General features: G+C 36.8%; 1 protein-coding gene and 1 long non-coding RNA gene across 3 annotated transcripts; one reads left to right on the forward strand and one right to left on the reverse strand.

The window, feature by feature from the left end:
• Positions 1–1,481: 1,481 nt before the first annotated feature.
• Positions 1,482–20,345, forward strand: rgs8 (regulator of G protein signaling 8). Of its 2 annotated transcripts, none has more exons than XM_056749858.1 (6): positions 1,482–1,648; positions 12,248–12,330; positions 13,058–13,150; positions 13,241–13,302; positions 17,595–17,761; positions 19,056–20,345. In XM_056749858.1, exons 3-6 carry the CDS (start codon positions 13,062–13,064, stop codon positions 19,248–19,250), a joined length of 513 nt encoding a protein of 170 aa, XP_056605836.1. In that variant the 5' UTR covers positions 1,482–1,648; positions 12,248–12,330; positions 13,058–13,061; the 3' UTR covers positions 19,251–20,345. The 2 variants fall into 2 exon arrangements, with proteins under 2 accessions (XP_056605836.1, XP_056605835.1); XM_056749857.1 differs by having other exon boundaries at positions 13,058–13,159; positions 19,056–20,344.
• Positions 8,558–10,352, reverse strand: LOC130424310 (uncharacterized). Its single transcript, XR_008906929.1, has 3 exons — positions 9,599–10,352; positions 9,237–9,367; positions 8,558–9,051 (listed from the first exon to the last, which is right to left on the reverse strand). It is a non-coding gene; the product is annotated as an uncharacterized LOC130424310 (long non-coding RNA).
• Positions 20,346–22,511: the final 2,166 nt, after the last annotated feature.

Raw genomic sequence — 22,511 nt, forward strand, 5'->3', positions numbered from 1 at the left:
ATTGCATGGAAGGAGCTGTGTGTAATGGTTTTTGGAGGATCTATTGACAGAAATCCAATATAATATACTTAATAATGTCTTCAGAAGTGTATAAAGATCTTACATAATGAAGCGTTATGTTTTTTATTACCTAAGAATGGGTTATATCCTGTTATGTCCTGTTATATGAAATTCAGCATGTTGTTTCTACAGTAGCCCTAAACGGACAAACTGCTCTACAGAGCACATTTCGTTAATACGTTACCTCATTCGGCTAAGAAGCGATAACGTGACTACTTCATTTTTCTGTGAGCCAGCGTACTGGTTTGAAAGGGAGAGACATTGTCAAAAAATATAAAAAAAAGGCAATTCGAAATCTCACCCTTAGATGCTGCTAAATTTCACACTGGACCTTCAATATCTGTTGCTAAAAATGATTAAAATATACATCAAATGTTGCGTTTTTGAAGCACAAATGCTAGCGGCTGAAGATAATTAATAAATTCATAAATCTGATTAATTACATTTTTGGGATTGGCTGATACATTTTTACAAATATCCTTATTCCAGCCATGATGATATATTGGGGTCTATTACTACTCATAGTGTAAAAAACGTGATGCCAGTAACAAGAGAGGAAATGCTAACAGTGTTCTGACTAAAAGAGCGAAAACAAATTACAAAACTTTATTGTCAAAGACGTTTCCTTGCCGATTAGTCATTCAATGAGTACAAAATATAGCAGGACCTAGATTCAAACATAGATGTCGTGTATTGAATAAACCAACCCACAAAAGGCCCAACGTCCTTCAGTACCAACAGTGGTGTCTCTTCAGGATAGCCCCCTTAGTTGGGCTACGGTGAACAAAAAACAACATTTGAACGAATATTATTTATATAGATAAGAAGACAGAAAAAATATTTCATTCTTACAATTACACAAGTAGTCTATTTATTTTTACTTCAGAGTGCAATGTTGCATGACTGAGGTGCCTAGATGATTCACATGTGCCTGTACGTATTCATCCAGCATGCGCTATTTTGAGGACATAATTTACTTCCAGTGGAGAGCGGAGAAGGATGAATACTCAAGCAGCCAGACTACAGCTCATTCTCAGATAAGAGCCATCAAATGAGGGCGGCATGTTTCCCCATTCTAAACCCAGCAAGGATTTACCACAGCGAGGGAGAACAGAGAGACAGCCGGATGAAAAGAAGACTTTGATGTCTACTCCGGCTCAAATCAGTGTCCCTGTCCCTCTCCTCAGAAGAACCCATTACCTCAGCCAAAAGCCACAACATAGTCCTCGTATTTCACCTCAGCTTAGCACACACAGAACAAGGCTTCGACAGCGTGAAACCTCGCAACAAAACATGACATTGAAAACCCCCAACAGAACAAAACGACTGGCATAATGCACTCTGAATCTCCAGAGAAACCAGTGTGTTGACAAAGCCTCTCCCCTCTCGCCTCATCTCTCCCTCCTCTCCCTGTTCCTCGCTTCCTCACGCTTTCACATCGATGAACACACTGTGTGATGATTGCTACATGGGGGCAACAGTAGATATCTCCACACAAGAACGGAGACGCGCAAACCCTGTTGTAGAAAAGAGGCTTCTCCTGGCACAACTATAGAGCTGCCGCCTGTAACAGCAGTGCACTTGAAAGGTAAAGACTCCATATTCATATACCTGATCGATTGTTGCATAAGTTGTCGCTCACGGTGGCTTTGTGTGTCTAGGATATTTGTCATGGTGTGTACCTCTTACCATCTGCCTTTCATGTGTGGAGAAGAGGTATAAAAAAGACAAACAGATCACGATTTGTTTTAATACTTGTTAACAATCATAAAAGATGTGTGATGTGACACTTTGTTGCTTGTGAATATTTTTATTCATCACATGTTTTTATATGTATATAAATGATAGAAAAAGGTTTTTGAACTATTCAGAAAGAATTCAAAAAAAGACCATTGAAATGCACATTTTGTTATTGTTTATTAGTTACAGTATATAGATGTGGTTTCTATCTAAAACGGTATACACACTTATTTTGTAAACTACAACGACAATAGAGCCTGACATGTACAATGAAAACTGTTTTTGTTTGTTGAAGGGATTGGGCAGCTAATCCATCTCTCCAGCGGTAACTGTGAGGGCTTTGTAGGTTCTTAAATGTCAGCGAGGGGAAGTAACAGAGATGAGGAGAGACTTTGAAACACCCACACTCACCACCCACAGCTCTTTTGAGACATACTGCAGATATGTGTTAATTTTGCTGTACATACAGCACACATCATCTTTACTGCAATCCTGGATGTGATACAATCATAACTAGAGATGCACCGATGCTAAATTTCTCCACTGATAGTCGATTATTCAGAGTGATATCTGCCGATATCGAACTGATGATGTTTCTTTACATTTTCTATATACAGAGCACAAATTCATTGCAGTTTCTTCTTTTGAGTGACAGGATGTGATACCGGATAGTTTGTAAAATTGCTTTTATCAGCCGATACCGATTACTGGCCGATATATTGGTGCATCTCTTATCATAACCAATGCAATGTATAGCCTTGTGTACAGTTTAAATACAATGCACATGACAAATGCAAACCATAGGAGAGTGTGCCGGACTTTATTCATACTTTATTTTCTAATGAATTAAATTATGTTGGGCACGTGTAACACTTGATAACCATCATAAACTATGCATCACTAACATAACACACGTTATCAAACTATCCAAGGTCATTAGCCTAATATACATTCTGATAGACCAAGATAGACCATCCATTTTCCATACATATCCATATGGGAATGTACTTGAATGTGCTGATTACATAATGCTGTTAGGCATTATGTTATGTTTATTAATAACTACAACATGACTACAGTTAGTTTAAATTGTTTCCTATGTTTACCAAAATTTAACTTTTTTATCCGATTGAAAAATAGTGCACTAAAATAAACTTTATTTAGTTACACTTCCATAAGTGGAGTTAAAGTTCTCTATTTTCACACATTAAGTTTGTACTCAAAGGGATGGTTCACCCAAAAATGAAAATTCTGTCAATATGTCTTTGTCCTGCTGAACACAAAAGAAGATATTTGAAAGAATGTCAGTAACCAAACAGATCTCATCCCCTATTGACTCCCATAGTATTGTCCCTACTATGGCAGTAAACAGGGGATGAGATCTGTTTTACTACTATACAGGTTTGGAACAACCTGATCCAATCAATTTTCATTTTTGGGTGAACTATCCCTTTAATCTACAAAAATATAGTCTTTAGCATTTCCATACGATATCTCAAAATAGCACAGTTGAGTTCACATATCTTCTTAATTTAATCTTTAAATTACTAAAGACTAATGTGTGTGAAAAAAGAGCTCTTTAAATACAGATAAGTGTATTTTAGTTCACTTTTTTCACCTGGTTATACTTTTAGCAAATGGTGTTAGCGAGGAACATTTGAGCTTATTAATTTTAAAATGTGATCGTGGCATTTGACAATAGGAATGCCAAGGCCACTGAACTCTGCTCTGAAATCACTGTTAGAGCTTACTTGCCCTTTAACAGTCTACATATAAAAGATTCATCCAATTTGTCAGTATCGTGCCCATTTGGCCAAACTTTTTTTATACAGGTGTCTCAGTCCTAGGTTTAATAATGAGACATCACAAACCATAAAGTAGGATATGTTGGCAATAACACGAACTGCATTGAGTCATATGTAGTAGCAAACAAATTTGAAACAGATCATGCTGTGCGATGATATCTAAATAGAAACAGTGACCTTAACTTTGGTGTTTTGTTGGGCTGAGAGTGATTTGAGGAGACACGAGACTTCAACTTAGATAGGTAAAACACTTTTGTGAGAATAGGACATTGACCAAAATAGAAGCGAAAGCACTGTTGGTGTGCTGTTCCCCTTGATGTTGCCCTGCGCCTGTCGTGCCAAAGTGTGAAACAGGGTGTAAATGAATGGGCCTCAGGGGCACGTGCCGCACCTGGAACAGCAGCTAAAGCCACATTCTCACAAACCCCTTGAAGATATTTTCTGTTGTCAGACAATGTCCTGCAACAGTATTAAATGAGCTTTAGATGGTATGGTCACTTAGTTATAATCTGCTTTGATATTTAGAGAGCTATTGAGCTATTTTTATCTGGTCAGGCGGAAAAAGATGTGAAACCAAGTGAAATTTCATTGGCTTTCAGACCAGCTTTTAATAGCAAAACCACCAAACTTTCTTTGTTTTCTTGTTTCTTAGAATGTTTTAAGTACTGATTAAGAATATTGAAGCACAAGCTCCGGGCAATAATATTTAAAGGTATCTTATTCATATAAATGTATCACATGTTATTGATAATAAGTGAATGTCGATATTAGGTTAATTCTGTAAATACAGTATGATGGGCAATTCCATGAAAACTCAACCTTACCACGAAACAACTAAGTGTTTACCAGCGGTTTAAATGGCAACAGGACAGATTTTAACATTTGGTGGCTCAAATACCCATGTGAGATCTCTCTTCAAATCTGTAGAGCATTTGTTTTATTTTTAGTGCATGATTTTTCATAGTCAGCTAAGTGCCATTTTCAGTTTGTCAATCCATAACGCTACATATTCCTCATAAATGGCCACATGAAAATTAATATAAAGTAACTATTTTATGTTCTATAAATAGGCATCGTTTCTCCATTTGTTGGGTATCATTGCTTCAGGATTGTGCATTTTATTAAGTTTATCGTCTCCCAAAAAAACGCATACTGTTTTTTGTCACATCCATAACGCATATTTATTTACCTTTTTTTAAATATATATATATTTTTTTAAAGACTTACATTTTTTGATTAGTTCAATTAAACCGTAACAAATTCATTCTCTGAGTATATTTATGTCACGTCCATAACGCAAAATGTCTTGATACTGCCCTGAAACTGTAATTTTGATTGTACACAATTGACACCTCAATATAGCTACATTTTCCTGTGAGAGATTGGAATATTGGTGGTTAAATGTTTAAAAGCTTGTCTAAAGTTAAATATATACAGTACCACGTCGACACAGAAAGATCCTATTTTAAGACCAGTTAAAGCAAATGCAGTACTTTTTTAACAGGTATCGCTGAAGTAAAAAACAGCATTGAAATTAAAAATAGCCATAGCAAAGGTAGAAGATCAGATGGCATAACGCATTGATAGTGGGAAGAGAAGTCTCAGCTGGAAATCTGACATCTCACTGAGCTCCATCAGACAGTGACTCTCCGGGGACCTTCACATGATTCAATGATGATGAGGGTGTGGCATACCTTTCATGTACGTTTTATTGACTATTTGTCCACCATCAATCACAATCATTTACAATCATTATAGACATTAATATTGAGTATATGGCAAGAATATTATATCACCAAATTCTAAGAAAATAGGACAGAGGTTGTGGTTTTATATTCAAGGGGTATCTCATGGATGGTTTTATAAGGATGAGCTATAAGAGGATCTTTTATTTAGCAGACTCCCTGTAGCTCCATTTGTGCTGCATGGCCGCATAGAACATGAACTGGCTTCTCTCTGACTAGATGGATTTGTCAGGGCGTTTTATAAATAGCATAGCACGTGGTCTGATCTGGTGCAGGAGAATGAAATATCAGCCTCAGGCATTCAGTGCACCAAAAAAATTACCATCTTCAGAGGACTTGGATTGTTTTGAATACATGCTGTTAGATTAAATTTCATAATCTTCATTTCACTTAATTAGATGTAAATTTAAACAATATAAATGCAGGTCATGTGCTTTATTCATATTTCTCTTTTTCATCCAGCCTGAAAAAGACATGTAAGCTCTTTTTTTCTTTCTTCAAGTTTATTTTAATTTCTCACTAGTAACATAGAATGCATTCCATGTGAATTAGGTTTACTATTTATTAATTTGGCAAAACAATGCAGCCATTAAAATGATATAAAAAACAGACAGCTAGTCATTGCAAAATGCATTTTTATCATTAATAAAATACAGTTGACAAGATCTTGTATTCAATACTTTTTATTAGTTAAATAATTCCAAAACTGCACAAACAAACAACATGATCTCATGAGAATTCAAAGGTATTTTGCGTTAAGTGTGGTTCTACAAAATGTTTATTTACTAACGTTTGTACAAACAAAAAAACACAAAATACTGACGTTTTACAGCATTTAATCACATACTTCTTAGGTTATTTACATATGAACAACTTACAAATAAATCCTTATGCATATCCTTATCGCTGCATTAATATTTATTTTATGATATTGTATTTATTTGTCATAAGCCTAACAATGGTATTATGTTTTCCATTGCATTTAAAGTTTACTTGTTCACTCATTATGAAATTAATTTGATTCTGTGTGATTCCTGCTTCCAACTCGATTAGAAGAAACAAGACTTTAAACTCTTAAAATTACAACGTTTCTGCAATTGTTTACCATTACTTGTCATGAAATCTTTGCTTTGTTTGCCATGGAACACATGTTTTCTCCAATATGCTGTGACCGACAGTAGAACCATAAATTCTATTAGAACCACTACCGTCAAAGATTTAAATAATGGCAATATTTAAGGTTGGAGGAATGAAACTGTTCTAGGCAAATTCTCCGCCTGTCCAAGCAGTCTTGCATGAACAAAGTAGGAGTGCAGCAATTATAATATCCCCCACCTGGGAAACCAGAATAGTGATTTAAGCAAAATATTTTAATAACAGAGATATACATGCCTTAAACGATAGAATGCAAGTTGAATATATCCTAAAATTATATGACAGAAGGTAATTCATACCTGTCAGAAGGGAAGATACATAGAAAATTCCTAGAGGATCAAATTAAAGGTACCTTGTGATGCAGTCGGGTAAGGAGGAGTTGGGGAAGGGGATGGGTTTTGAGTAAATGATGACAGAATTTTCATTTTTGGGTCAAGTATCCCTTTAAATTCTACTTTGTTCCTCACACAAAACGGTGGTATTCTTCTTCAATAGTGAAATCTAGGTGTGTCTGTTTGACTGCATTTCAGTGATGGATATTACATAAACGGTGGATATAACGCTGGATTTGGAGATCGTTTGAAACTGATAAATGGGGTGGTCCCAGTGTTGACATGAATTGCAGTCAGTCAAACTAAGTCATACGTCTATTACACCTCAAGGCTATGGATGTCTCTGGACTGGTGTTACAATGGTTCAGGTCTTACCTCACAGGTAGGTCATTTAGAGTGTCCTGGAGAGGTGAGGTCTCAACATCTCGACACAGGGGTGCCTATGGGCTCAGTGCTTGGTTCGTTTCTATTTCTGTATACATGACAACCCTAGGCTCTGTCGTTTGAAAACATGGCTTTTCCTATCACTGCTATGCAATAACAGAACCGCTTGTAATCCCGGCCAACACAAATATTCACGACAACTTCTCCATTCAAAAGGGGTCATCAACCATCACATCTTCCAAAACAGCCAGAAACCTGGGAGTGGAAATTGACGATCAGCTTAACTTCAAAAATCAGGTGGCCAGCACCACCTGGTCCTGTAGATTCATCATCATCAATATTAGGAAATTAGACCTTTTCTATTCGAGTATCCTACGCAAGTACTTGTCGAGGCTCTTGTTCTGTCAAGACTGGACTACTGAAATGCGCTACTGGCTGGACTACCAGCTTGCACAAACAAACCTCTACAGATGATCCAGAAAGCAGCGGCAAGGGTGGTCTTCAATGAACCGAAGAGAGCGCACGTCACGAACGTCACTCCTCTCTTCATAAAGTTACATTGGCTCCCTATAGTGTAGTGGTGTCCAAAGTCAGTACTGGAGGGCCGGTGTCATGCAAAGTTTAGCTTCAACCCTAATCAAACACACCTGAACAGCTAATCAAGGTCTCACAAAGCAGACTAGAAACTTCCAAACAGGTGTGTTAAGCCAAGTTGGAGCTAAACTCTGCAGGACTGTGGCCCTCCAGGACCGACATTGGACACCCCTGCTATATATCGGTCGAATCAAATTCAAGACTCTGCTACTGGCCTATAAGACCACCACTGATTTGGCACCCCCTTATCTTCACTCGCTAATGCAGATTTATGTACCCGCCAGATCCCTATGCTCTGCAAATGAACAACGTCTTGTGGTGCCATCCCAAAAAGGTGAAAAATCTCTCTCATATACCTACTCGGGATGGGTTCCACATTTATGGAATGATCTGCCCGCTGCTACAACATCAGCAGGTTCTATAGCCATCTTAAAGAATCATCTGAAAACACATCTCTTCCTTCAACACCTGATCAGATCTGACTTCTATCTCTTTCTTACTCTTTCAAAGAAAAACTACTTAGCTCTGTATACTGTGGTAGGCTATATGAGACTAGTTTTTTATTCCACTTAAGTCCTTATGTTGTTCCAATTGCTTCCATTGTTTCCCTCATCTTAAGTTGCTTTGGATAAAAGCGTCTGCTAAATGACTAAATGTAAATCTTTTGTTGGCAATCAGCATCTACATGCATAATGTACAAAACACGAAGGGATTAATGTGATGATGTGCACTGTAAAAAAAATCCTGTAAAATTTACAGTAAACTACTGGCAGCAGGGTTGCCAGCCAGTTACTGTAAATTGTACAGCCACAGTACTGTAATTTAATTTACAGCCATTTACTGTAATTGCAGAATACAGGAAAAACTGTAATTTTGAATAGCAACAGTATAATGCTGTATTTTTTACAGCAAATTGCTTGATTTTAATTTACTTTATTTAGAAGAAATACATAAATCACTGTATATCCAGTATGTTTTGCATACTGGATATACAGTGTTTATTTTTTTTTAATTGATACAAAAATACATTACAGACAAATTGTGTACGTTGTTGTACATGAAATAATTTTATTCAGTAAGAACTTCATAGTATCCAACATGGCTCTTTAAACATTAATGTTTAAACAACACGTTAACCAACATTACCATCATGAAACAACATTGCAAAACAAGGCCCAAGTGAGTCTGTAAAACGGTCCACATCTTGATCCATCAGAGCACAACAAGTAGCTGGAACTATGGAAACGAAACAAGAGAATAATGTTAGATATTCAATTTATAGTCAGAGAAAAACAGAGGACAACATCTACAGTCAGAGAATAATAAAATGATGTAATTCAATGATGAGATCTGTGTGTGTGTGTGTGTGTGTGTGTATGTGTGTGTGCGTGTGTCTGTGTGTGTGTGTGTGTGCTTCTTACTTTTCATCGATTACACTGAATATTCATCATTGTGTTTAGAAGAGCGGCGACATGTGGGTTCACTGCAACCTGTTTCTTCTGTATCCTGGCATTTTAGATGACGCTGCTTGTTCCACTCTCTGGATTAATATCTACAAAGAGTCAGGAAAAACTAAATGTTATATATTAAATGTACAAAATATATTATATTAAAACACATGAATTAAATCATCAGCTTGCTAGTGTTAAATAGGGGAGACTTCTAAATAATTTGCCCAAAAAAATTGCATCTCTCGTTGAGAAATATTGTTTTAAAGGTCTTAACAGGTATATAACATTAACATATCTATAAAAAGCAGGTAAGGAAGTTGTTCAATTAATACCTTTCATTGGACTCCAAGTACACGCTGCCCCATCCTGGTACTCAAGACTGGATATGTAACATGCTATGAACAGAGTGGGAAGGCCAGACATGAAGCTGTGCTGAGCACCGTCACACACAACCTAACCTTCAGTAGTCAGCATCCAGTGGCCTGCATGGCAAAGTGTGTCCTAAAACAAACAATTATACATGTGACAATAGTAATAGTTAATAGTGACTATACAATTATCTTTAAGCATTTTACATTTTAACTACATTTTAGTATAAGTGACTCTACAAACAAACTCTAAGCAAATTAAACAGAGTAACTTACACTTAAAACCGTACTTATACAGAAATGTAATCCAACTAACGTTAGGGATGTCACGGTCAAGAAATTGTCACACTAGTATTTTGTAACGGGTCTCACTCCCACCCTCCAACGGTCCTATTTGGGAGACAGGCCTGCTATACAATGAGGGTGTCGCTAACGTCTTTTGCTCAAGCTCTCATCTGGCCTCCGATACATAAACTGTATATCTAGATGGTTACGTACATTAATCACTTTACCGGGCTATCCTCCGTGAACATCGACTTACCTCAAGCTATGGTGACTCATTTTAATTTGGGCGCTCGATTTAACGGATGACTGCATTTGCAAATTTGAATTACACCACAAAATAATCACGAGCGAGTGTGGTATCCCAACTGTCGAAGCATGTAACTTTTACCGAGTCTACGGCGGGCGCGTTGTTCAACATTTAAAAAACAACCGTCAACTTACTAATACAATGAACTGTAGCTCGTCACATACCGCCTTCACTCCTTGTGTGAACAAAAACTCTAAATAACATGAACAACTTCTGTCCTCAGGTGCTATAGCGACGGAGAATGTTTGAAATCTTACCGCGACGGCGCTGCTGAAACCCCGCAAGACTCCTTCGGTCCCCGCGGATGGAGGTTGAATCCGGGGTTAGCAATATGAACCGCGAATTTAGATACCTCTATATAAAGTTACCAGTATGATAGTTACCAAATATGGAAAAAAAATACGTAATAAGTTACTTACCACAGGTGTGAATCATTCATTTTGCGCACTACCCCAATCTCGACTGTTGAAGATCATCCCGCCATTGTAGATTTGAAATTTACAGCAATATTCTGTACATTGAGTTAATCCGTCACGTGACCCCAGAATGCATTGCACTTTACAGCAATATTCTGTATTATTTAAAATACAGTCAGCTTCTGTAAAATAACGCTGTAGTTTTTACAGCAATTCGTTACAGTGTGTTGCTTGCTCGTGCTGCAGTTCCGTCCCACTCTTCCCACTAGACCTACCTCTAGCAAAGTTTTTGCTGTAAATAATCACACAGCTGTATCTCTCTTTTATAATTTTTATCAAACTAAATACTCTTCGAAGATACGACGTATAGACGTATAATACTGTATAGGCTCTCAAGATTAATATGAGATTTTTAAATTAGTAAATTATTGTGCTTGCACTTATCTGTCCATCATGTTTTTCTTTATACTGTATATATCTTTAAGAAATAGTTATGGTTACGTTATGAGGTGTGAGTAAAATTTGCGACTAAAAAAACTATTTTAATGGTATGTTGTTACTAAAACGATAATTTTCCTGCATATTTCGGTCTATTACATTTGATATCTTTTTATATTCACTATTAAGCTCAGGGTTTAGGTTTGGGGTAGGTTAAGGGGTCTAAAAATATAAATCGCTTCTCTATACAATTATTGAAATGCACTGATACAAATATCTTTATGAGATGCAAGCTTTAAAAGCTGTAGCGATTTTTAAGTTTTGTACGTTGTAATACGTCAAAGCATCAATAAAACTGTATAAAAAAGCATGTTTGTGCTTGTAAACTTAAGGTACAAATACCTACGTATAAACGATGACATCAGGCTGGACAAACATAAAGGGTGACCAATAGTTATGATTTAAGAACAGATGAAAATCACGAAAAAGCAAGATTTGTGAATCTTTGTTCATCAGTCAAACACAGAGGACATAATTAGCGAATCCACTGTTTTTTTATTTCCAACTGGAAAACAAAAGCAATGACAACAATAAAAAAGAATGTGATACTTGAGCTAGAAAACTTCCTATGATGACACAAGCAAATGCAAAGCTGACTTTAATGAGCCAGCGCAGTGATCCACCTCAAGGATTAAATCGGAATATACCGGAATATACGTCCCCTCTGGTATACTTGGTTGCCATGTCTTGAGCTTTTTAATGTTTCCCATCAAAGCTTGAAATAAAGCAAGGTCTTATTTGTTGGTTTCCATAGAGCAATTTTTGATCCCTCAGCACATTTCATTCAATATTCCTTATTAAAGTCAAAATCTACTTTGCTGGTTGACTTCGTGTATACTTAAGTAAAATAGAAAGGTGGGGATTTGTAACGATGGAAAAATTGGTAATGTTCCTTTCGAGGGACTTTGGACTAAATTTGCTTTGAACTGCAGGTGCAATAACAAAAGCAAAATAATGTGGGTTTAATGTTGGTCCAAATGTTTCTATCCCATCATGTGAAAAGGTGGCATCTGGCATCTTAGTAATTGAGAACCATGGGAATAGTGATTAATTAAATATATGCCTACAGAGGAGTGGTATATATATAACTCTTTATCATTTTCACAGGCAAACCAACCCTAGAGCTCACTTAGTACAGTAAATACTTACTGTACAGTCAACTGGACGAAATTTCACAGCAGGAAAATTCAGTAAGTATTTACTTTACTTATTGTTTATGCCTCCTTCTCTCTGTCTCTCTCTCTTTCGCTCCCTCTCTCTCTCTCTCTCTCTCTCTCTACTTTGGGCACAGCTACTTGTTCCTGATTAATTCTTCTATGATGTAAATCTACATGCAGAATTCATGATATTGTCTTGTGTGAGGACCAGGTGCACTGTTGCATTTCAATGATTCACATTTAGCCGGAATATTCATTTTCTCAATATGGTGAATCCAGATAATTACTGAGCATTGCAATGGTGTGCTTTATAACGCAAGTACATGGTAATGTCTTTAAGAATTATCCCCAATGTAATCAGACAGTCTATTATGCACACTTGAGCTGTAATTATACAAGTATGTTCTGGAAATAAGCATAATTGAATGTCACTAAAACCCAGGTAAAAATAGTGCACTAAAGTACCAAAAATGTATGGAAATACACTTCCATAATTGTACTTAAAGTGCTCTATTTTCACACATTAAGTTCATACTTGATGAACTAAAAATTGTTTTTAGTACTTCTATTCACAATGTCTCAAAATAGCAAAGTTGAGTAGATATTCTAAAGTTTACTGTGAGAAGTACTAAAGACAATTATTTTGTACATTAAGTACAAATTTGTGTCTGAAAATAGGTCACTTTAAATACATTCAAGTGTATTTTATTCCCCATATGTAGATTTAAAACTTGTTTTTGTCTTTTTCCCATGTATTCAGGGCCATGAAAACTAGACTAGGGTGCCTGTCTAACAAGTCTGACTCATGCAGCGATTTTTCAGAATTCCTACCCCCTCAAGAGAGGTCTACAAGGTACTTAAAGTAAGCAGTTAATATGATTCTTTTATTGAACACAAATAAAAAGACTTGCTGCTAATGCGCCTTTTAATGTATCTGTCTTAGGCTGTCCAATGATGAAGTGACAAGATGGGCGGAGTCATTTGATGCTCTGCTGTCCAATAAATGTAAGTCATGTTAATGATGATCATATTTGTAGTTTTAAAACTGTGGTTCTTGTGTTTATTTAAAAAGAAAATTGCACAATATTAGAAACGATAAGTACAATATAGTGGCACATATTCGCATTCAAAACTTTAGTTTCTGGCCAGTTAATTTACTTGATTTCTATTTAACTAGCCATCTAGTTTTGCCATAATATGGTTCACCCGCAATTTATGTAAGATGCTCTCCATATAAATATGAAGGACGCCATTTCCCTCTGAGTCACGCGTTTGGCTGCGACTTCTTTTGTCAGTTGCTCACAAAATGACAGGCATTATTTTCCCGGGCTCAAATCCAGCATCAATTAGAACAGGCTGTGTGTCTTTTCCTGAATCGTATAGCTTTGACACCCCAGATGCACCGCAAATAGCCGCTCTCTGTGCTGCGAGCAGAAGATGAAGTTCACGCTAAAGACCGTTTGAAATCTGTTCACAGTTGAATAATCAAATTTGAACTCATTGAGATATGCTTTATTAGTGGTGCTAACTCAAGCATTACTAATACACGTTTAAGGTTGGGGATTTAAAATTTGGCATGTAACTTGTTACACACCAGATGAGAAAAAATTGTGTGGCTTGTTGAGTACAGGTGAATAATTATTCATGTGTCATTTTTGGTTCGGGTCGGGAAATAATACGCGCGGGCAGATGCGGATGCTGTATAGCCAAGATTATTTGGACTGCCTCACCTGATACCAAGCTGCTTTCACATAGCCCTGTGTTTATTTGTGTTCATGCTCTGTCTGAAGAGCTGGTTTCTCATTGCAATGCGCTTTGGAGCGTTGAGCATGGAGAGGCTCAGAGATGACGCTATATTAAAAACGTGTTCCCTGGTAAGTAATTACTTCGTGAATGAATCCGCATCTACGTCTTAAGAGATTTGTGAGCTCTATATGCACGATGACATCTAACGTCCCTGCAAAGGGAAGTAGTCGCATTTAGCAACTTGTTAGCTACCGCCGTTTTTAAGACACAATGGCCTTTAAGAAATCACAAGGGGTTTATAAATAGTGTCTTTTATGTCATATAATAATGCGGGAAAATATTTAGAGGTTTTGTTTATAACAGACCTTAATTTGGGTGATTAACCAAAAACCCATTCAAAAAACCCATAGACTTTGGAGCGATGGAACCAAAAGTCCTAAAATGCTAACTCGCTTCCTATTTTGCACACAAAAATACGTCATCTCTGAGCCTCTCCATAGTAGCCAGCGCGTGCAACTGGTGGACAGCTATATTGACGAGGACTCGATATGCCTACTATTAAAACAATTTAAATAAATGTTTTAGCTCATCATAATCCTGATCCCTTCTCTGCATTATACTTTATTTAGCCTTGATGGCAGTTTAGCCTTTTTTTTGCGGTTTTGGTATAGTTTAGCGGTTTTGGTATAATTCTACAGAAAAAAGGTAAGGGAAAATTATTGTTAATAACACATGAACAGTATAGACTATTTTTTTACTAATTTTGCATAAATCAAAACACATTTCATAAATCACTAAACAAATATGGAATAGCTACTATAAGCTAACAACATTTTAGTGGATTAACTCTTGGTTGCCTCTCCCGAAACTCTCAGTAGAACCCAGATGCAGGCAACAGTGGTGAAGGGTTTTAACCATTTCTTTATTAGACACAAAAACAACACCAAACAAAAACCCACGAGGGGTAAAAACAAGACACAATTGAAATAATAAGAACAGGATAAAACGAGACTAGACTGACTAACACTTAAAATAAGATAAACTGAACACTCACTAAACTGGACAACATCATAGACGACAGGAACAGGAAACCAAAATAATCCAGACTGGGAAAGGTAATCCAAACATAAGGGTAACAGGAACACGAACGGGTAACACAACAAGGTAGCTAATATGCTAACTGGCATAAGAGCCTGACAGGGCTAACAAGCACAAAGGTGCATGTAAATACCATGCACAGAAAGACCAATGCACGAGAAGGTGCAAGGTATGCATAAACAAACAACAAACATAGACAGGGGCAGGGTATGAACTAATAAACAATCAGTAACGAGACGAAAGGCCGGAAACACAGACGAGACTCGGAGAGAGAGCAGGTGACCAAAAAAGGCCCAAAAACCTCTCTCTCAACAGGAAACAAGGGATCATGTCCTGGTTCTGCCCAGAGACCATGAAATATATGACAAAGTGAGGCACTGCCAAATTGAGTTACTACATGTTTAAAAATGTATGAACCAGGAATTCCTTGTTGCGTGAGAAAATGAATGCTTTTGTCTACATCATTAAGATATAATGTGGATGCAGTTAGGGTCGGAGTATTTTTGTCAAACGGGTAGGGTCGGGTACAGAATTAAATTAGTGCTGCTGTCGGGTGTTCTTTTCATTACTGCGAGTTTATCAAACAGGACCCATGCAGGATTCTTAAATACCTTAAATAACAGTTCACCTAAATGTTTTAATTCTGTCTTCATTTACTCACCCTTAAGTTGTTGCAAATCTACATACATTTCTTTCTTCTGATAAACAGAGATATATATTTTGAGTGCTTGTAAACAAACAGTTCTTTGCCACCATTGATTACTATAGTAGGAAAAATAGCTTTATAAATCTATTTGTTCTGTTGAACAAAAAAGAAGATATTTTCTGAGGGCACTTTTGACTACCATTGTTATTTTTCCTACTGTGAACAGAGAACTCATTCACAGCAAAACGGGCAAAGATTCTATTCACAATAAAGTGATTAAATGATTTGATTTTATGCAACTATGTACCAGACATTCAGAGACCTGAGGGTTGAGTACCCTAGAAACACCTATAGCCACCCACCACCCACAACAACCGTATGTTATGGTGCTGACTATTGCATGGGCTTTTTCTTTGGAAAATGCAAAATGTAGTAAAAGCAATAGCGTACAGAATGAGAGGGCATGCATTAGTGTTTCAACCACAAGTAATTCATCATTCTTTTACAAGAGGGATAATTCTCATGTGCATGTTTTAGTACGATCTGCTTTTCCCAGTGATATTAGGGGTTTAAGTTTCTCTAATACACATACATCGTTGTACCTGGTGTCAATATCAACCGATGTATACCTGGTGAAATACATTGCCTTACAGCTTTAAAAATAGGAAACAAGTTCATTAGCCAAACGGTTTTTAAGTAAGCAAAGGCTGTATAACCCCTCTAATTTAGAGCGCCTGAATCTCTAATGGTGTCCTATAAGGCACAGGATACATACAGAGAAAATTTCCTCTTGGGGGAAATAAAACGGCCACTCTAAAGAAGTACATTAAGTTATCCTTTGAAGGCAGGGGAACATCTTGCTTCTGTACCCCTTGATTGTCCTTTCATTGAATTTCCAAAGCAGCACTATTGTCTCATCTACCCGCCCTGCCATTTGTATGGACTTTAATTGTATTCATGCGAGGGCTACCCTTGCACAATAAGCATAGAGAATAAATAATATGTGCCTTTATCCTCACTGCCACAAAAGACCACTGGATTATCGAAAAAACATTAACGTGTGCTTTCAAATAAGGGATGAGACAATGAGATGGAAAGACGGATGATGCAAAGATGATGAAAAGAAAAACAAATGTGTTCTTTCTCACTTTGAACAAACATCCACCTAACAAAAGTATAGCGAGAGTGAAATAACAAACCCTCTGACAATTCCATTTTCAAAACATTTATTATTATAAATACTAGGAAGAACTTCCTGCGAACAGTGTGGTTTACATGCCAAATAACACAAAAAAGCTGAACAGTTTTACCATTTTAAAGGGGTCATATGAAAGGGCAAAAACGAATATTATCGTTTGTATTAAATGTAATGAAATTTGTAAACACGATTTAAGGTTCAAAGACGCTGTTTTTTCCACATACCGTGCACGTTTGTATCTCCTCTTTGATCCGCCTCTCTGAAACGCGGGGATCTTTCACTAAGCTCATCGCTCTGAAAAGTGAGATGTGCTATGATTGGCCAGCTTACCAGTGCGTAGACATGGGTCAAATACTGCAAGCATGTGACAGAAATGAAAGCCTTGGAACATCAGGTTCCAAAGCAGTTGTACTGAAAGGTATGCACAACTAACTTGCGTATACATTTGGCTGTTCTTAGTCAAATCATACCACGAACTGGCGTAGATTTGTGTGGGTGTGGTTACATGAGGCGTTTCAGGCAGGTCTATAAGACACAGAAAAAAATTATTCGAACCATATGACCCCTTTAAGGTGTTTGTTCATAACCGGATTCATCTTTATTTCACAGATGGTATGACGGCCTTCAGAACCTTCCTCAAAACAGAGTTCAGTGATGAAAACATTGAGTTCTGGTTGGCTTGCGAAGAATATAAAAAGATCAAATCCCCTGGTAAGATGATGTCTAAGGCCAACAAGATCTACAAGGAATTTATTGATGTCCATGCACCAAGAGAGGTATGTCTTATAAAACTATAGCAACAACACCAGAACACACAGTACTTCTCTCATTCATCTAAGCCAAGTATATTACAGAATACTGTAAATATGCTAACTACAGTGAACAAGTGACCAAGCTATTGTCCTGTCTAGCCTTATTATTCGAAATAAATGCATCACAGAGCAATGATTTATAGACTCAAAACCAACAAACAATCCGAACCTGAATAAACTTGTATACTGTAATTTTGTATAAATGCAACTAATTTGTAGTGAATGACTTTATAGTAATGTCAAGGTTGTGGGTTGGCTTCCAAGAGCTGCCTACGCACAAGGTTCTTTGTCAGCTTCAAACCTAGCCTCTTGTTAAGCATGACCTTCAGATCCTTTATGATTCACCGCTTGTTGTCTGGGAAATAGCACTGTCCCTAAGTATCCTCATGTGGCCCACAGAAGGTTTGGCTTAAGTTTGTTGAGCTTGCTCAAAACATTTAAGAAGGCCGCCTTGACCACGTTTGTCTTTCTCAATTATTTAATGTGTGACAGACAGCCATTTGGTTTTATGAGGGTATAGATTGGGGGTCTTACATATACCGGCATTGACCATAACTGTGATATAACAAAAACAATTATCAATATAATGTTCTTTCTACCAAAATATCTTATACTTAAGCATCTGCTTTGCCTTTAGCTACAAACTCTCTCTCTCTCTTTGCTCCCCTATATTTGTATTTTGAATGCGAGTCATTGACAAAAAAACAAACACAAAATTAAAATTTAATTTAAATGATCAGGATTTTTATCATTTGAATAGATATAGTGATAATATTGTTACCGTAAAATTATTTTGGTCACGATAGTTGTTCGTGACTGCCCCAGTACACAGTAGATATACCAAACTGTTGACTACTCAGTACTGATTTTAACTATAGTTTCCATAGATAATGTCAAAATTGTGGGTTCTATTCCTATGAAGTGCATATATTTATGAAAAGTACAGCTGGAAAACATTTTCACTTTGGATACAAGCTTCTAGCAAATGCATCAATGTTCGAAACGTTTGATAATAACTATTTTACGAGGTGGCTCATTGCATGAATGTATAATCTTAGTGTACATTTTACCACAATTTAATACATTGACGTTAGGTTAAGGGGTGGAGTTGGGGCAGAGGGGGGCTTCTGTATTGTTTTTGTTATAATAATTATACGTTTTTGTACAATTGACATTGTACGAATTCATTCAAATTAGCGACCTCGTAAAATAGTTACAAATTCAGGTTGATTCTCTTTTAACTCGTATAAATCTGCAGGTGAACATAGACCACAGGACCAGGGAGGAGACCAAACAGAAGCTTCTGGAGCCAACATCCAACAGTCTGAATGAAGTCCAAGCAAAAGTATACAGCCTAATGGAAAAAGACTCCTTTCCTCGGTTTATACGATCAAAGATCTATCAGGACTTGCTGAACAGAACTCAGATGCACTGTCAGAGGAAATCGGTTTAAAAGTCTGTAAAAGAAGACCGTTTTGCTGGCAGGGTTAAATGATATTGACACAAAACAACAGAATTTAATTGTAATATAGCATAGTCTGGGTATTTACAATAAAATTAGATACTGTATGAGTATTTGGAAAACAGACTAGTGCTAGTTGGTGCATCTAAACATGACCCTGTACTGTGCCTAGTTTTATTTGAAACATGTGACTTCTCTCCCTTTCAATTGTGATAGAATGGTCAATGTTTTTCTGAATGCTGACAAGCATGTAAATGCATATTACATGGATGTTGTGGTAGAGAATAATTTATTTTTCATATCTTCAATGTAACATATTTATACTGAATTGTGACTTTCAACCTGTATTACTGCATGCTGCCTTACACACACAGTCCATGGCTCTGATTGGCTAAGATTTGTGATTGTGTCGCATCACAGGATGTCGTTTCAAGGCTGGTTACAACACAGTGTAGATCGAAAAACAGTCTAAAAAATAAATAAACACACACAGACACGTTGGGTTACAACGCAATCATTTGTGCATTTTTAAATTAACATGATTTAGTTTGATATATAAGCTGTTTATCTCATTGGGACAAAAGTGTCACAACAAGGTTCACCAGAAAACACACAAACAAAGTACATTCACACAAACGCAAAAATTCAGGGGGGCATATTTCGCAGGTATTTTTCAGAACGTGGCATTATGTAATATTTTTTATTTTTTGTTTATTTTATTGTTTATTTAACTTTATTGTTTTTCATGTTGATGTTCTTATGGTTTACAATTACATGTTTGGCAGTGGTAAGTACTAGATCAAGTAAAGCATGTCAGTTTTGTCACACAATGTTGCTTTGTCTCGTTTGTGGTCCAGATCTTACTTTTCCGGCTACATGGATTTTTTTTTTATGAGAAGTACCAGCACAATATGGGTCACTAATCTTTCTAGCAGACAATGTTAAACCATCTCTACTTCTTTCATTTCAAAATAGCTTTCCACCTGTTCTGCAGTAACTGTGGATATTATACTGTATAATAATATTCATTGCAATTTTTTTTTTTTTATTGATTACTTAAATTATTTAAAAAATGCATATAATATACTGACAATATTTTTAAAGCTCTTAAAAAGGGTACAATGTTACATTTAAAATAACATGTATTCAGTACCTCAGCTTCTGGACTATGGAGTTTGCAATAGCTGGTTCATGAGTATGGTCTGCGAAAAAAAACGAGAACGAAAGATAAATGGATGACAGATGAAGAAACCAACCAATACTTTATATTATAACATTTATGTGGCAAAGTTACACAATGACCAAAGACAGATTACAAACGTTATAGAATCTTATCAACACACACAGATGTGGAGCCTGTGGTTCATTTTATTTCCTCCAAGGGTGATAGCCCAGACGGAATAATTAGATCTTCCAGCCCTGTAGATCAGTGCTCCCCGAGCACAGTTTAAGTTAGAGAGAACATCTGTGTTCCAGGGGCAAAGTCCTCCCTGGAGGTACAGCAAATAAAATCAGAGACACATGCCCCCCTATCAAAGCTATGTGGAGACACTGTTACCATGAAAGAAACCATTCAGGTAGAAGTTCAGGCTCATTACAGCCTCTGTGCTTTCTTAAATAATTTTTATGTTAATCTCGTTTCAAGAGGGAATTACTATACTGTATTAATATGAATTTACCCTCTAATACTGGACAAAGTGCAAAGCGAATTTTATGGCCAGTTAATTAATTCATAGAATGAATAAAGTGGCCAATTTTGAAAAATCCGACTTCTTTCTTTATTCAAATATTTATTTAGATGTATTCAAAATTAAGTATGCGTGTTGTGTAGTTGTGCTTGGATTAAAACCTGAAGCTTGGCTTTGAGATGACTTTAAAGGGATAGTTCACCAAAAAACTAAAATCCACCTCCAAATTACTACAATTTAATCAGGAATTAATATTTTGTTGATTTATTTCCTGGGCCAATAGACTCAGGAAGCCTTAATGGGAAATTTCACCCAAAAATGAACATTCTGTCATCATTTACTCACCCTCAGGTTGTTGCAAACCTGTATAAATGTAATTGTACTGCTGAACACGAAGGAAGTTCTTTGGAAGAATGTCAGTAACCAAACATATCTCATCCCCCCTTAATTGCCATAGTAGGGGAAAATAAATACTATGGGAGTCTTAGTATTTTACCATATATTTCTTTGTGTTTAGCAGAGTAGGCTGAACCAAAGCACGTGCACACCCGTTGTCAACAAAACACAGACATCAGTTTCACTTACCGCATACGGTTCATGTCTGGCATCATTTAGCGCTGGGACGGCTCCATATTTCAGTTTCAAAAGATCTCCAAATCCAGTGTTATATCCACTGTTTATATAACTTTCATCACCCAAATGCAGTGAACAAAAAAACACCTAAACATCGTGAACCAATGCTTTCTCTCTCTCCTGCTTACAAGTGAAAGTGATGTCTGTGCATGCTCCTTCTCCTGCTCTCCTTGCTGCCATGTGGCCGTGCTTTTCCGGGAGAATTGTCCAATAAGGAACTAAGAAAAGTTGTTATGAAACAGTTATATATGCAGATGATACACAGCTTTATTTCTCTGCCTGACTTCTAGACATCTCTTTCTTGGATGAAAGAGCATCACCTACAACTTAACCTCTCCACGACATTACTCCTGATTATACTGGCCCAACCACCAATTGAACATAACCTTACCATTCAGCCTGGATCCTTACACAAACATCATACAAGTGAGCCCTCTCGACATCACTTTTTGCCACTGCTATATACCTGAGCTGCTATGACACCTGGCAGTTTTCCTCAACATCATAAATGGTTCAGTACCATTTCACCAGAATGGTACAGAACCATTAAATGTTTGTCTCTTATGGTTTATCGACACCCATCAAGAATCCATGATGTACTTTTCTTCAAAGACAAATCTAAACACATACACAGTTTTAAAAGATGTGCTAATAGGTGTTTTACAATCATTTTCTAATTGAATAGTTTTCTAAATAGTAGTGCCAGAAATCATCAAAGTCCTGCCCTTTACCAATAATAAACTGACGTTTTATTCCCGTAGAAGCCCACAGTCATTGAGTTTCAGGGTTAATTCACAGCACTTCATGACCATTAGAGCTGACATCAACCTCGAGCAGGAGATTTGCACTCTGCTGTCAATGTGCGTAGTCTTTTTCTCTCTCACATATTGCCAGGAAACAAGCTGGAAATGTTAGTGTGTTAGGGGTTTTC

Source organism: Triplophysa dalaica, chromosome 6, assembly GCF_015846415.1.
Source record: "Triplophysa dalaica isolate WHDGS20190420 chromosome 6, ASM1584641v1, whole genome shotgun sequence".
NCBI lineage: Eukaryota > Metazoa > Chordata > Actinopteri > Cypriniformes > Nemacheilidae > Triplophysa > Triplophysa dalaica.